Here is a 17784-nt window from a genome sequence, read left to right on the forward strand (position 1 = left end):
TGACGGCCTCTGTGGCGCAGCGGTAGTACGCTTGTCTGTGACACCGGAGGTTCCGGGTTCAAATACCGGCCAGGGCATGATGAGAAAAGAACTTTTTCTGATTGGCCTGTTAGTTAGTATCTCGTAACATATGTCTCGCACTTCGAGGCTAACTCAATCTGTGTAATTTGTCCCGTATATATTTATTTATTTATTTTTATTAGCTAGTGGACTAGTTTAACAATATTTAAAAGGTCGTGGGTTTAGCTATAGACACGAGATCCGGCAAATAGCCGCCAGATTATAGCGAGCTATTGGACTTGGTGAGCGCTGAAGGCGACCAGAGGCGAAGGCCCGGAGTGCGCTATTAGGGCTCCGGGGTGGCGCAGGGGAGACCGCGGCGACACCACATCACAGACAAAATATACAAATGTAAAGAAACCGCTGCCAGTGTAGTTTGTTAAGCCGCTTCTTCTACACGTGCGCTTTGGAAGCGGTAGTAGTTATAATGAGATTTAAGTGATGTGACGTCAATAAGTGACACGTTGTATCCAATTTAGAAAATAAATTTATTGTATTCTATTCCAGAATCTGTCCAAATTTCTGCATTCAAACTATCTTTAAAACGCGAGTCAGTGCTATATTTCCGCAGTATGATTCGAACTTTATTATACCTCACCAATCAGACCAGCAACTTGACGTCCCGTGAAAATGCTGCAGTGTAGTTTGTTCTGCTATTTCTTCTACACATGCGCTTTGGAAGCGGTAATAGTTATAATTAGATTTAAGTGATGTGACGTCAATAAGTGATACCTTGTATCTAATTTTGAAAATAAATCTATTCTATTCAACAAACATATGACTGTGAAACATCCTTCAAAACACAAAAATTCTATTAAAGGCCAACTCACTCTTGTCCAATTTGTCATTGTTCTGCTGCAACTCCTCGATCTGCCTGTACAGCGCCTCCATGTCTTTGCTGAGCTTCTTCCTCTGTTCCTCCAGCGCGGCGGCAACTTCTGCTTCTTCTTCTGCCTTCTTCTTCGCGTCGGCGAGTTGCTGCGTGAGTGCTGCCACCTGGTGGAGAACCACGATAAAGGTTAAGTATGAAAGTGAAGGTATAACCCAACTCATATTAAAAATTATATTTGTTTGTTGTCTTTTCACGCGTTATCTACTAAACCGATGAAATTACGCCAGTTAATGTGGCAAAGAAGTGAAACGTATGTTAAGGACATTCGTATTTAGTTTTTAACTGTGTATGTACCTCCAAAAAGTCTGCCTACCCTTTAGAATATAGGTAAGATTTTATGTATGTATGTTTGTTACAGAACTTGTTTCTCAAAATTTCTCATCAAACAGAGCTTGGCATTGGAGCTTAGTGTAGTGGTCAGTGTGACCTGCTAAAAGCCTGTTATTTGAATCAAACTTACATGACCTGTTGATCAAATCGGACACGTCCTGGCGAAAGGTCAGGTCAAGAGTACCCCCGAAACCGACGAGCGTGCAAGAGAGCTACGAAAGTGGATGAAGCGAAAGAAGTATGCAAAGATCATTACAAGTGGAAATTTTTTGTCTTGTCACCGGGAAAACGGCCTGATTTTATGTATGTATGTAAAATTTCAAGAAAATTGGTTCAGTACATAAGGTCAGGGTTCAAGAGTATCAGAAACCGACGAACACGTAAGCGACCCCCAAATGTGTACGAAGCGAAAGATCCTTTCTTTACGAATGTGGATGAAGCGAAACAAGTATGCAGAGATCGTGGCAAGTGAAAAAATTTAGTCTCTGCCTACACCTCTGGAAAACGGACATATTTTGTGTTTGTACATATGTAAAATTCAGTACATAAGGTCACAGGGGTCAAGAGTCCCCGAAACCCCGCCCCCCCCCCCCCCACGAGCACCACCACCCACCTGCTTGTCCAGGTTGCGCTTGGCCTCCTCCTCGTCGTCCAGCTGCTCGCGCGCGTGCTCCAGCTGCTGCTCGAGCGCGCGCAGCCGCGTCTGCAGCGCCAGCTTGAGGCGCGTCTCGTCGTCCAGCCGCGCCTGCAGCTCGGCGCGGTGCGCGGCGCCCGCGGCCGCCTGCTTGCCCGCCGCGGCCGCGCGCAGCTCCGCCTGCTCCAGCTGCGCCAGCGCCTGCTCCGCCTCGGATTGCAGCCGCGAGCACTTCTCCTGCACCTCGCTCCTGGTGCACGCAATGTTTCATCTTCTTAACATATCACGGATGTATACTGATATTATAAAGCAAAGTCTTCAGAGTTTGTTTGTTTGAACGCGCTAATCTCAGGAACTATTTTGTCCCGTATATATTTATACATACATATGGTCACGTCTATATCCCATGCGTGGTAGACAAAGCCAACAGTCTTATAAAGACTGATAGGCCACGTTCAGCTGTTTGGCTTAATGATAGAATTGAGATTCATATAGTGACAGGTTGCTAGCCCATCGCCTAAAAGAGGAATCTCAAATTAATAAGCCTATCCCTTAGTCGCCTTTTACAACATCCGTGGGAAAGAGATGGAGTAGTCCTATTCTTTTTTGTAATGGTGCCGGGAACCACACGGCACGGATATATACTAATATTATAAAGCAAAGTCTTCCGAATTTGTTTGTTTCTTTGTTAAAACGCGCTAATCTCAGGAACTACTGATTCGAATTGAATAATTCTTTTTGTGCGGAATAGACCACTTATCGAGAAAGGCTTTAGGCTGTATAACATCACGCTGCAACTATAAGGAGCAAAGAAACAATGGAAAATGTTAAAAAAAAAATGCGAGTAAACTATTCATCATTGAAGGCTTCAATGATGCCCAAAATAACAATTCCACGCGGACAAAGTCCCGGCACAGCTAGTTTAAAAAAAAGAAACAATAATGTTTCTCGTTTTCTCTCACGTCACCACAATAATTGTCTACTTCTTGGTATCACAGTGTCGATTAAATGATTGAATACTTAAGTTGCAGCTGTGCCGTGTGGTTCCCGGCACCAATACAAAAAAGAATAGGACCACTCCATCTCTTTCCCATGGATGTCGTAAAAGGCGACTAAGGGATAGGCTTACAAACTTGAGATTCTTTTTTTAGGCGATAGGCTAGCAACTTGTCACTATTCGAATCTCAATTCTATCTTAAAGCCAAATAGCTGAACGTGGCCTATCAGTCCGCTCAGGACTGTTGGCTCTGTCTACCCCGCAAGGGATATAGACGTGATTATATGTATGTATGTATGTAATACTTAAGTTTACTGCCGTTGAGCCTTTGCCATTCATCCTTGAAGGCTTCAATGATGCCCAATAAACTAACTAGAATCGCGGGCGCAGCTACTATCAAACAAGTTACAACAACTACTCTACAGTAACAAACACATACTTGGCTCTCTCGACCTCCTGCAGCTTTGCGGCCAACTCGGCCAAGGTGGCTTCGGCGTGTTTCCGCCTCCGCTCCGTCTCCGCCCGGGCGGCGCTGCACGACTTGAGTTCTGTGGCCAGATCCGCATTCTCCGCTTCCAAAGTTGCCTTGGCTTTCTCAAGTGCTGAAATAAAATAAGTCAGTAAGTAAGTGATGATTATATGTTATATTATATCATCTATACATATAAAACATATAATAAAACAGGTAAAAATATATTGTCTGTCCATTTAGTATTTTTGACTGAAATGGATAGAGGGACACTTAGAATGAATAATAAAAAGCAAAAAAATTTATTTTAATTTTTCGTCTGTCTATCTGTCTTTATGTATGAACACGCTTATCTCCGAAAGTACTGAACGGATTTACTTAAAACACTTCTTCACCACCAATTGCCTTGTTTTAACTCAGAAAAACATTTAAAGTTTATTTCATCAAAATCGATTCACTAAAAAAAAAGTTATCGACATTTCAATGAACTCAAAGCATGAGTTTGCCTGCAAATAACTTTACGCGGAAAAATTCGAAATTTACGCGGACGAAGTCGCGGGCAACAGCTAGTATATAGTAAACAATTCAAATCGGACGGCGCTTTGTATATGTGTAATGATTACTACACGACTGACACAGAAATCGCGACTTTTATTGCAGCGATACAATATATATATACCTATAACAGATACATCAGGCCTCATCTCCGGCTCGGCGGGCCTGTTACACAGATGTTCCCAATAGTCCCTAGCGTGATGGAACCCCCCCTCCTCCCCAGCACACTGTGTGTCCTCCTCAAAGTGATCATCTTTGGACAAACCAAACTTCACATTCTTCTGCCTACGCTCTTTGACGGTTGCCATTCTCACGCATTATTCTCGCCAAATAAAGATTTTTCTTTCTTTGTTTCTCGTAAAATAAACTCCCTTAAAAAAAATTAATGTAAACACGATCCAAAATTTTTGTGTGGCACTGACAAGTTTTGAAGTCTGACCGACGGTTGCTTTTGGAAGACGTCGCTGGTGCGTTTGAATGTGGAATGTTGTTGGGCATTTATATTTTTTTAACTGTTGAACTGAAGTGAAAACTTTTTTGTCTGGGAATAACAGAAATTCTATTGCCCATTTTGTCATAGTTATTTTTATAATAATTAAGCATAGTGCTTGTTAATAAAATGACAAAGATAATTTCGCGTAATAATCAAACGTTAAAAAACGAGACTTTAAAAATTATTTTGAAAATTGTTTAATCTGTTTTATTATTTTTATTTACTGTTGAAATGGGACGCAAACGGGCAACGTTCTTGCAAAAGGTCAGGGTCAAGAGTACCCAAAACCGACGAGTTTGCATGAAGAGAGTTATAAAGGTCTTTGTCTACCACTCCGGGAAAGGGCGTGATTTATTTATATGTGTATGTTTTTTTTAACATGTCACCGACTGACTGGCCTCGTGTGAGGCCGCCTCCTCTAAGGCTATCATTGTATAGTAATAACATACTCTTTGTAAAGTTTGCTTGTACAAAACTCACCAGCTTTAGTCTTCTTGATCTGTTCATGCTGCTCGGTGAGCTGCTGCAGCTCCTGGGAGTGTTTGTGTCTCTGGTCCGCGAGACTGGCCTCGTGCGAGGCCGCCTCCTCTAAGCCTATCATTCTATTGTAATAACATACTTTTTGTAAGCTTTGCTTGTACAAAACTCACCAGCTTTAGTCTTCTTGATCTGTTCATGCTGCTCGGTGAGCTGCTGCAGCTCCTGGGAGTGCTTGTGCCTCTGGTCCGCGAGGCTGGCCTCGTGCGAGGCCGCCTCCTCTTCCAGGCTCCGTTTGAGCACAGCCACTTCTTGCTCGCGTTTCGAACGGAGTTCTTGTTGAGCTGGTAAAAAAAATTTCGGGGATAAGTAAAGAATATTATCAACAGGACATATTTATCCTACAATTTTGTTACGCGTCTATTGACACATTATTATATAAATAAAGGTGGGGTTTTCTTATCCTACGGCGGCGCGAATTGGAGCACATTTAAAAAACCAAACCACTAGACGATTTCTAGCGCATATACATATCTCATCTCAGTTGAGGTAGATACTGCCTCCTGTCTCCACACAGACACACTCACCAGCGGTAGTGTCGAGCGAGTCCAGCAGCTCGGACTTGAGCGCCTCCAGCTCCTCGTTGAGGTCCCTCCGCAGCTTCTCCGCCTTGGTCCGCGCCAGGCGCTCCACCTCCAGGTCCTCGTGAGCATCAGCTGAGGTAGATACTGCCTCCTGTCTCCACACAGACACACTCACCAGCGGTAGTGTCGAGCGAGTCCAGCAGCTCGGACTTGAGCGCCTCCAGCTCCTCGTTGAGGTCCCTCCGCAGCTTCTCCGCCTTGGTCCGCGCCAGGCGCTCCACCTCCAGGTCCTCGTGAGCATCAGCTGAGGTAGATACTGCCTCCTGTCTCCACACAGACACACTCACCAGCGGTAGTGTCGAGCGAGTCCAGCAGCTCGGACTTGAGCGCCTCCAGCTCCTCGTTGAGGTCCCTCCGCAGCTTCTCCGCCTTGGTCCGCGCCAGGCGCTCCACCTCCAGGTCCTCGTGAGCATCAGCTAGCGCAGACTCGGCCTCCCGCGCCGCCTTCTGAGCGGCGGCCCGTAAGGCACCTTCTTCGTCGAGGCGGCTCTGGGCCAGAGCGAGTTCTTCTTCGCGTTTTGCTAAAAGAAAGGATTTTTAATTATGAATAGGTGAGGGAAAACATTGTGAGGAAACCTGCGCATTCAGGCAACTGGACTTGTAACTGTGATCGATCCATTATGGATCAGGTTCCCCTTCAAAAGTTGCGGAGGTGAGATGGGAGTCGCTTCGTGTAAAAACCTGACTCACCCAAGTATTACAATAAGAAAACGGAAATACATAATTTTTGAAAATTTCAGCTTTCTAGCTATCACGGTTTATGAGATGCAGCCTGGTGACAGACAGATGGACAGACAGACAACGTAGGCTTAGTTTTAATACTAACCGATGTTCTTACGGTAAGGGAAAACATCGTGAGGAAACCTGCAGATTTAGGCAACTGTATGTGTAACCATGATCGATGAATCGATTAGGTTTACCTGAAAAGGTTGCGGAGGTCAGACGAGAGACGCTTCGTGTAAAACCTGACTCACCCAAACCAGGGTCCATGGTCAAAGGCATGCCCCGGGCTCCTCTCCAGAGTGGTGAGGATGCAACCGGGACTAATGCGAGGAGGAAGAACAACATAGGCTAGTAAAAGTGTCCCTTTTTTACCTTTTAGGTACAAACCCTAAAAAACTAAGATATATATAAAATTCTCGTGTCACAATGTTCGTTCCCGTACTCCTCCGAAACGGCTCGACCGATTCCCATGAAATTTCCCGTACTCCTCCGAAATTTCCGTTCTCATGAAATTTTGTGAGCATCATCTATTTTTCATACCCTTTACTGATAAGTGTTGTCCACCCTTAACATTTTATTTTTAACAAGAAATTACTTCAAAATTATTTATATGGCCTAACGTTTGCCGGGACAGCTATTATTTGTAGATATAAATGAAACTTACTAAGCACAATCTGCAACTCTTCCAACTGAGCCTTCCTCTCCACTAGTTGTTCTTTTACGTCTTGCAGCTCAGTCTCCAGCTTTCTTTTGGCGCGGTCTACTTCCTGACGCAGCTGGTGGTCCTAAAACACGTAAAAAGTGTGATATCTATTGCTTTTTATCATTAAAATTTCTAAATAAACATAGTATCAATTTGAACTACAGACCCCCAAAGAGAATTTACTAAACTTCTTGCGTTCATCACGGTATCAAACATATATATAAAGTGGATCATTGTCACATGTTCACAAAGCTGATTGAGGTAGGTATTTCATGACTGGAGGGTGTGGAAAATCTCTGACTCTGCGAATTTGGCTCTCCAAAAATTTGTCAATGCTGCCAGCCTTCTAGGCATACGGAATTCAATTATCAATCAATATTCTCTTTTATTTTGTTGAATTTATTTATTAAAACTTCATTGCACAAGATACAAATGTATAGCACAATTGGCGCACTTAATGCTGGAAGCATTATCTACCAGTCAACCATTGGGTCTGACAGAGAACTTTATGTGGGGGTCAAACTAAATAAATATATTTATACCTAGACAAAATATTAAATAATATACATATAATATAAAATAATGAATTTTCGATTGTATTAGTACACACTTTATAAAAAAGAAAATACATACAGGTATCAAAATTCGTAATATGAAAAGTCCACAATGAATTATTGTGTTTACCTTGAGTAATTTCTCTTCCAGCTCAGCAATGGCCGACTCCTGCTTGGCCTTGAGTTTGCTCAAATGCTTCGCTTTCTCTTCTTCCTCAGCCAACGCTTGGGACAAGTCGTTGGCGCGCTCTTCCAGTAACTGAAAACAATAACTATGTTTTAGAATAATCAAAAATGATTGTACATAGTACAAAAAGCCTTGTGGTTCCCGGCACCAATAGAGAAAAGAATAGGACTACTCCATCTCTTCCCCACGGATGTCGTAAAAGGCGACTAAGGGATTGATATATAAACTTGGGATTCTTCTTTTAGGCAATTGGCTAGCAACCTGTAACTATTTGAATCACAATGCTATCATAGAGCCAAACAGCTGAATGTGGCCTATCAGTCTTTTCAAATCATTGATTCCCATCGCCCAAAAAAAAAGTCCCAAGTTCATAAGCCTATCCCTTAGTCGCCTTTTACGACATCCAAAGAAATTAGTCAGAGTGGTCCTATTATTTTTTATAATTGGTGCCGGGAACCACACGGCACTAATAATCACAAATTTTAAATACATATTTAGTTACTTATTATCTTTGCTAAAAAGATTACACAAACAAAAATACATTATTCACCTTCTTCTCCTTCAGCAGCTTTTGATTGGTGTCATCGCTGAGGGCCAGGTCCTCCTCCAGCTTCTTCAGCTTGGCGTCGCACTGGACACGCTCGAGCTGCAACTTCTGGCGGGCAGCTTCTTCTTCTTCCAGCTGTTCTTCCAGGTCCTAGGTATAGTGATAGAATTGGTTAGTTAAAGTTAAGATAAAGTACGTTAATAACATTTTGCGATACTACTGGTACGTATGGATAAAATATAGTATTCATTGTTCCAGCAGAGTGTCTAATTTTGACTGAACAGGCAGAGATTACTAATGTATGCAAACTCAAATAGTGTCAGGTTGCTACAGGAAGAAACCAATTGTTTATTTGCCTTTCCCTCAGTCACCTTTTACGACACCCATGGGAAAGATGAAACCACGTTATAATAATACTCGTAATAAATTAAATTTTTCCCCATTTACAAAGTTTGCTTAAGTGGGGTTTTTTACATGTCGAAACAAGTTTACCTGTAGATTTTGATAGTCCTACTAACATTATAAATGCGAAAGTTGGTGGAATAAAAATGTTTAATGTTGAATTATATGTTCGCACCTGTATATTGAGCTGCAGCCGCTTCTTCTCCAGCTGCAGGCCGTTGCAGCGCTCCTCTTCTTCCTCTATCCTGCCCTCCAGGTCGTGGAGGAGTTCCTCCAGCTCTTGCTTCCGAGCCGCGGCGCGTGCCCGCGATTCTTCTGCTTCAGCGCACAGCTCCAATTCTGCCTGATATACAAAAGAAAAAGGTTTAATAAAAATAACTTTAATAAAAATAACAAACAAATAATACTAAATAATAATAATCAATTCTATCATTAAGCCAAATAGCTGAATGTGGCCATTCAGTCTTTTCAAGATTGTTGGCTCTGTCTACCCCGCAAGGGATATAGACGTGACGATATGTATGTACATGTATGTATGTAAAAATAACAAATAAATATATACGGGACATATTACACACAATGAGTTAGCCTCGATGTAAGTTCGAAACTTGTGCTACGAGATACTTATTCAATAAATACTTGTACATAGATAAACATCCAAGACCCAGGTCAATCGGAGAAAGTTCGTATCTCATCATGCCCTGGCCGGGATTCGAACCCGGAACCTCCGGTGTCAGTCCCGGCCCTCAGTCAGCTTAAGAATTCAGTTATAAATAAATATAAATAAATATATAACGGGACAAATTACACATATTGAGTCAGCCTCGAAGTAAGTTTGAGACTTGTGTTACGAGATACCAACTCAACGATACTATATTTTATAATAAATACTTAGATAGATAAACATCCTAGACCCAGACCAATTAGAGAAAGTGCGTTTCTCATCATGCCCTGACCGAGATTCGAACCCGGGACCTCCGGTGTCACAGACAAGCGTATTACCGCTGCGCCACAGAAGCCGTCAAAATTATATAGTTATAATTACCTGCAACTGCTCAGCCAACTGCGTCTTCTCAGCGTTGACCTGCTGGTATTTCTGCTCGTACTCCTTGCACTGCTTCATCTGAGTCTCCAGCTTGTCCCTGATCTGACGGAGCTCGTCCTCCTTCTGCGTTAACTTCTCTTCTTGCTTCGTAACTTCTAGAAGGGGTTTCACCTGGGAACAGTGAAATATTCATATAAGAATTGTAAATTAATTAGAACAATTATGACATTATTATGTGTGCAGTGTGGTTAACGGCTCTTTACAATTTTTTTGACTTTGAATGTCGTAAAAGACGAGTAAGGGAATAGAATTTTCAGCTTTTGCTATTACCCGATACATATTAGATTTCATGACAAGGTTGCGGAGGTCAGACGGGAGTCGTTTCGTGTAAAAACCTGACTCACCCAATCCAGGAACCATGGTGAATTGGCGCATCATGAGCTCATTCATTTGAGACACACAACGACTATTATTTCAATATTTTAACGCGGACGGAACCGCGGATAAAAACTTAAACAGTATTAAATAATAGGGCGAGAGTTTTTTTATCATTATATGGGTCAGGTATGAAAGAATAGGACCCACACCGTCTCATTCCCATGGATGTCGTAAAAGGCGACTAAGGGACAGGCTTATAAACTTGGAATTCCTCTTTTAAGCGATGGGCTAGCAACAAGTCACTATTTGAATCCCAATTCTGTCATGAAGCCAAACAGCTGAATGTGGCCGACTGTACCGCTGAGTGTCTTTTCAAGACTGTTGGCTCTGTTTACCCCGCGAGAGATATAGACGTGATTATACATATTTATGTACGCAAGTAGGTCAGACAATGCGCTGCCCGCTTTATTTACTTAAAGCTACAACTAACAATAAAGGTATGATGTTATCATAACACGCCATAGAATTCATAATATCACTTGTCACATTATTTAGGTTTGTTGAACAAAGGACAAATAGGAAAATACCAGAACATGTACTCATAATGAATTGTCTAAGCTATTATATAACTGACTTGTTTTATTTTCACCAAACTAAGGTTTTAATTGTTCATTATCATTTATATAATCACGTCTTTATCCCTTGCGGGGTGGATAGAGCCAGCAGTTTTTAAAGACTGACATGGCACTTTCAGCTGTTAGGCTCAATGTTCGATTTGAGATTCAAATAGTGACAGGTTGCTAGCCCTTCGCCTAAAAGAACCTTTTACGACTTCCATGGGAAATGTCATGGAAAAAGTGGTCTTATTCTTTTTTATATTGATACCGGGAACCGCACGCGACTTAGGTTTTAAAATGGTAAATAATGTAATAATTCTTAAAGGACCCAACTACTTATCACTAAATTAAAATTGATCAATATCGGTCCAGCCGGTCTCTCTACACAAATCGGTGCAGTTGGTTCAGCATGAGAACAGAACATACTACATTTACACTTTTTGTTTTTAATTTATAAATAAAAAGAAAAAAATTAAAACACATACCTTGATGTATAACCTCCACCACTGCCAATTCCTCAACTTCAGATAAGCAGCGCAGTTCCTCTGTATGATCCTGATCGCGTTCAGCTGCTGCAGCCTCTTCTGGTAGTTCCTCCTGGCCAGGAACCCTCGGCAGAACGCCTGGAAGTTCACTATCAGGTCGGTAATCTTGTAATCCCTCTCCTCTTCCAGGTGAGCCAAGACTCCCGCTCTGAAGAAGATCTTCGACTGCCCAACACGGTACAAGTTATGATCGAGCTCCAACGCCTCAATCATCTGTTCACAAGCTTTCTTGCCATCCATGAACCCTTTAGGAATTATATTCGGAGTCAGCAGCTCGTATCTCTGCCTGAACTCCTGGAACGGAATCCTGTTGGGGAACCCTTGTCTGCATATCCTTATACCTTCCAGCACACCATTACATCTCAACTGGTCCAAGACTAATGGCGCCTCGATCTTACCAGCTTTCTTTTCGTGATTAGGAATGATACATCTGACGAAATTGGGATTCGTATTCCTCAGTGTCGCCATTAACTTGGTCAACTGTTCTTTGTACAGTTGGGAGACAGTTCTGAACATGCCTTTCCTTGTCCTGGCACCGAATTGAGTGTCGGTCATCGCCTGTTGAGCCATGCCGACGATCTCGGCGTCTTTCCATATGTGGCAAACGAATGGATCCTGTGACGCCTGGAGCAGAGACACCACATTCTCGTTCAAGGGATCCATGTTCTTCATCAGCCATTTCTCAGCTGAATAATCGACTTTGCCAGCGTAGTGGATTATAGCGAAGTCTGCGACCCCTCTGAAATCTGTCTTCATGAATTTCGGGTGGACAGAGTGGGCAGACACTAACTTTTCAACGAAGGTCTTGTCAGTAGCTTTGGGGAACCAACACTCCTCGTCGAGCAACGCCATGATGCCCATAGGTTTGTCGATCAGGTCTATTGTCGGTTGGAGATCCAGGCCGAAATCTATGAATTTCCACTCGATACCCTCGCGCTGGTACTCTTCTTGCTCAAGGATGAACATGGTGTGGTTGAAGAGTTGCTGTAGTTTCTCGTTGGTGTAATTGATGCACAACTGTTCGAAGGAGTTCAGTTCGAAGATTTCAAAGCCAGCCATATCGAGAATGCCGATGAAGGAGGCCCCTTGTCTCTTCGTTCTGTCCAAGGATCTGTTGATCCTGTTTACGAGCCATCTGAACAATCTTTCGTAACACGCTTTGCCAATGGCTTCCACTGAGAACTCCACTTGCTCTTTAGTCTGTGCTTTCGTGACGAAATCGCGACCCACTTTGATTCTAGGTTTGAGGAAGGCTTTCGTCATTTCTGTTACCGAAAGTCCTGTAAAAGAAAATGTACATATATAGTTATACATATAAGATAAATATTGTATATGTTTTAGCAGTACACAGCATATAAACAAAAGTTTTATGTGTTTAAGACACTCTGAACAAAACTTCCCCTATAGAATGATGTGATTTTCCGGTATAATGATCAGACTGGGACTTAAGGACAAATAGAAGGAAGGTACAGATTGCAATAGTCAATATTACAAGAAAAAGTGATGACAACACCACAAACTCACCCAACAAATGTGCAATTTTCTGCGCTACAGTGTTATCAGGCAACGTGGCCTGATCAGAGTTCCTCTCCTGCTTGAACTGCATAGAGCCAAAGAGAAGAACCGCCGACACTATTCTGAATATAGAATTAAAATCTTCATTGTTCATGCCCATTATATTCATAGACTTAATCGTGGCCTGGAACTCCGCCGGGTCATCAATTCCTGGTACCGGCAACAGGGCGTTTGACAAGAACGGGTAACTTTTGGGATCTTCTAGAATGTACTCGGCTCTCTGCTGAGGCGTCGCGCCCGCTAGCAGTTGGTAGAAGATGTGGAATGTCCGTTCGTCTTTCGCTTGCCGTATCGCCCTGGATTTCTCTAGTAAGTACGTTTCTATGTTCGCGCCGGCTATGAAACCTGACGCGTCGAAGTTTATTCTTATGAATTTACCCTGGAATGGTAAAATACTTGTTTAGTTTTCTTAATACCTAGATTTCTTTACTTAATGCTTTTATCGTAAAGTTAAGACAGCAATCAATATAAAATTTTGACACATTCTTTTATAACACAGAAAAATATCATACTAGCTCTTGTATATGAAAATTTGATGAGCCAGGAATTAATCCAACATGAAAATCTACCATTTTGACTTTGCAATGGAATCAACACTAGAATGATTAATAGTAAGTAGTTTGGAATATCACTCATAACAATTTTTAATCATCATTAAGCCTAACAGCTGAGCGTGGCCAGTCAGTCTTTCAAGACTGGTGGCTCCGCTCAGCTGACACCCTGATAGACGTCATTATATGAATGAATGAATGAATGACTTACGAATCTGGACGAATTGTCGTTTTTGACAGTCTTCGCGTTGCCAAACGCTTCCAAGATAGGGTTCGCTTGAAGCAACTGTTGTTCCAATTCACCCTGCGGATTTAAAACTAATGTTATTATCTACATTGTAGATATATATTGCATGCACCCGCTTTTTTAACCAAACTTGTTAAATAGCAGTTTTCAAAGATTTTACAACTTTATATATAATCGGAATATGAGTGAATCTAGAAAATCAAAATGTACGACAAGTAATAATTAAGGTGCCCAAGATTACTAAATAGATTAAGGCTGGAGAGAATACATTTCAAATTTATAAAAAAAAAAAAAATGACATTGCATGAATAAAATTATTAATCAGGTACAGTACATTTTAATACACAATTGTGATTATTTTTTAAACAATTCCAACTATTCCGATTTTAAATAAAGTCTTAGTAGCTGTTGTTATGAAAAGCGATTAGAAATCAGAAGCTCAGTTATACATACATTGTTAAAGTCCTAGGGTTGGGACATGTAATGGGAAAGAACACCAATATCATCATTAATTAGCAGATAACTTACATTTTTCTAAACATAAATGAAATTTTTTTTACAATTATTTTACTTAAACATTTTTTTTTTAATTATAAAGACATTCTTAACTCTAAACACAAAATTGCTTAATGTCATAGTCAAAAATGACGAACATAAAAAACGAAAAAAAAAAAAAACGTAAAAAACATTTTTTTTTATCAATGATATAAGTGAGCTTCCTGCACATAGTCCAGGGACGCTGTGACGTCACAAGGCTAGCATTACCTCGAATGTGGGTCCATTTGTCTACGGGGGGGGTAGCAGCGTGAAATGAAACGTTGGGAAATTAGCATTAAATTGATAATTAGCATTAAAACCCGTGTACACTAATTAAAGATAAACGGGACAAAAACTATCAATGTAAGCTGGGCATCTGATGAACATAGGAATATATTTTTATATTCTAGTATACTAAGTTTTTACAAAGACTACATAAAAGTCAACCAATTGGTCTTAAACAAAAAATAGAGAATTTTCGAATTTTTAACTTATCAGAAATTATGTTTAATGTTATTTGATGGTGATATTAATACATTAAAATTAAGTTTAAAAGCTACATTAGCAGGTGTGACATTTGCAAGCAATTTTGGTACAAAACATTCAGAAAAATGTTGACTGCGGTATGCGAAAAATAAAATCATCTAAGTATTGCGAGACATAAAAATTAAGGTTCCCTTTATCGATACAAGACAAGCAGGTTAAAAAATAATGCGTTTAACCAAAATTATTTGATAGTTTTCCTCCAAAATATTAAACGTGCTTCACTACAGTCAACATATTGAAGCATAATAAAAAGGTGTTCAAATACAAATAATTCCAGGAAAAATATAAAACGTAGTTGTGACTAAATGTCTTATTTTTTCCTTTTTACTCATTAGTTATTTTTTCCTGGATTAAAAGTATCGATTAAATAGAATTAATCTGGCGATGAGTGTTAGACCAAGCTGTCATGACCAAAAAAGATAAGAAAATATCAAAGTTATCAATGAAACTTTTATTTAGCATAGATAACGTATTTCAGATATAAAAATATGTTGATAAATAATATAGCAACGAATGTTGTTTTTATATATATACTTCATCTCTATCTTCGTATGTGTTTTCTTGAAACATCTTTTTTCCATGTCTTCTATAATTACGAGATTATTAAACAATTTTAAAACATATTATGGACAATATGTTTAAGTCACTTTCTCTTCTCTATGAATAGGGAATATTCATACCTCGTTAATAGGTATAGTAAGTATTGAAGTATTTTGAGGTTGAACTGTATTATGAATTTTATGTAATTTAATAAAAATCATGAGGGAAAACTTAATAAAAAAAAACTTTACAAGAAATTACATGTACAGTCCCTATTGCAGAACATTGAATACCGTACATTCCACAGATTAAATATAAACCATGTGATTCTGAGTAATATGACACCGACACTTGTTAATATCAGCACTTGCGCTGCTACATATAAATAGTTATTGTTATTTCTACTTTATGCTGTATCATGTAAAGTGCAGTTCACAGTGTATCTACATGGGGATGCTTGACTATGACTCAAAAAAGTACGTACTCCTATATTCACTTGTATCTATTTTACAGATTTTTATATTTCATTTTAATATGTTTTTGTGCGTTTTTAGGTAACTATGTTTAAAAAGCCTTTGTCATTGCTCACTGCTACACATATAGCAAAAGGTTTCTTCCATATCCAGTTGGACACGTAAATTTACAATGAAAAACCTGCAAAATATTGTTAAATAAAAACTTACCTTGTACTTATTTATTTTATATTAATATGTAACCATAATATATATAAATTGTTGACAACAGGAAGACCATAGCAAATCAAAACCAATTTACAACCTATCAAATGCGCTCAAAATTACAAAAGATACTAGAAATATATAAAAACATACAAAATATACACAAATAAATAGTTTACGTAAAAAAAAGTGTAACCCATATCATACCAGATCATGCATACATGCGCTAGCGTTTATAATCTAAACTCAGTAAAAAATTGCTGATACAATTTCCTCCTATTAAGGTTTATCGGTATATAAGGATTCAATATTTCAATCTAAATTTGCACTGGACTTGCAAAGGAATGTTACGAAAAAGACAATGATTGCTCCAAGAAGGTTTATTAAAGACATACAAAATAGAAGAGTAATTATTAATAGGAGGAGACAGTGTACCAGCGTAAAAACCAATTTTCACCCATGATATCAATTTCAATCCAAACTCCAAATGGATTTTTAGGGTTGAACCAAAAACTTTTTTTGTTTTTTTTTTTTTTCTAATACATATCATCTGCATAAACCATTAGCAAATTAACGAACAACAAATATTGAAATGTTAAGTTATAAATCCTCAATTGGTTCAACCATAATACCCACATACAAGCGTTGCCCTGTTGCTTCACTTACTATAATCAACTGCGGCGACGGCCCCTGCGGTGGACATCAGGTGGAGCGGGGGGGAAAAAACATATACATCAGTGGATTGGCTAGACTACTGAACACGTTTACACCTTGCCAGTATACAAAATCATACATTACATAAAGTAAAAAACCTATTTGTGAAACTCAGAAGTATGTTAAAAAAATCTATACAAAAATTCGAATTTCAAATTTAAAAGTAAAATTTTTCTATTTTTTTTTTTAATTGGTACTTATGTTCTTTTTTAGTTGAGGCGAAACCCTAAACATATTTTTAAATTAAGATACTTAAACATGAAATATTTTTGACGAACATGTGGACGTCTATACCCTACAAAATAAAACTTGATTTAAATGTACATGTCTAGCTATTAAGTGCTGTACTTATGCCACGTGTAAAAGATTTCGAAATATATTACAGTTTTAGCCACGCCATGTTTAGAAAATGAATATTTGCAAAAACAATTAATAGCAATACAGAAAACGTATCAATAAAAGTTCCCTAATTTAAACATTTTCAATTTGTGAAAAAAAAAATTAGACCTCCAATGTAATTTTATATAAAAAAAATCCTAATGCAATTAGATGTATTTGCTATTAAAACCTATATTGCGAAACGTACCGATGACTCACCAACACACCAGATGGCGCCCTCGTACGGTTAATGGCGCATTCAATTCCAAATACGTGCTAAAAATCTAGCATATATCTTTCACACGCACTACTACTTTGCAGCCTACTTAATTACTGTGACTAATAAACTAAACATGGCCATTGGCCACCCATGTTTGTTGAATATTTAATTATTAAATTTAATGTCACGTCTTTTTTTTTCACATCCTTCAAAATTATATTTTGGTGTGAAAAATTTTCAATTTATACAAGGTGACTTTTTAAACATCAGCGAAATTTTCAGAAAAAAAAAATAAAACCTTAATGGGTCACAAATACTTCTAGATAGAAGAGACTTATAATAAACGGAAATTCAGAATTTACATCATATAATCGCTCAATTTGTATGTGATATCACAAAGCAATTTAATTTTTAGGATCCATTTTGATGAGTTAATCTGGTGTTTTTTAAAGTGCGACCTATTTTCTGCCAAATGGTGGTCGTATCGTTGAAAAAATCCTACTAATATTAAAAATGCGAAAGTTTGTGAGTAGGTATGACAGGATGT

The 17784-nt window shown here is 39.3% G+C and overlaps 1 protein-coding gene across 1 annotated transcript in view; it reads right to left on the reverse strand.

The window, feature by feature from the left end:
- Positions 1-17784, reverse strand: part of LOC106132873 (myosin heavy chain, non-muscle) — an 89352-nt gene that overhangs the window by 14767 nt on the left and 56801 nt on the right. The window contains exons 4-17 of the mRNA XM_060947005.1: positions 16592-16615; positions 13590-13682; positions 12777-13206; positions 11193-12532; positions 9713-9883; positions 8843-9010; positions 8269-8415; positions 7662-7790; positions 6939-7059; positions 5839-6072; positions 5081-5251; positions 3353-3515; positions 1896-2166; positions 891-1056 (exon numbers count right to left, since the gene is read on the reverse strand). Coding sequence (XP_060802988.1) covers positions 891-1056; positions 1896-2166; positions 3353-3515; positions 5081-5251; positions 5839-6072; positions 6939-7059; positions 7662-7790; positions 8269-8415; positions 8843-9010; positions 9713-9883; positions 11193-12532; positions 12777-13206; positions 13590-13682; positions 16592-16615 — 3628 coding nt within the window. The remainder of the gene's footprint in view (positions 1-890; positions 1057-1895; positions 2167-3352; positions 3516-5080; positions 5252-5838; positions 6073-6938; positions 7060-7661; positions 7791-8268; positions 8416-8842; positions 9011-9712; positions 9884-11192; positions 12533-12776; positions 13207-13589; positions 13683-16591; positions 16616-17784) is intronic.

This window comes from Amyelois transitella, chromosome 12 (assembly GCF_032362555.1).
Source record: "Amyelois transitella isolate CPQ chromosome 12, ilAmyTran1.1, whole genome shotgun sequence".
NCBI lineage: Eukaryota > Metazoa > Arthropoda > Insecta > Lepidoptera > Pyralidae > Amyelois > Amyelois transitella.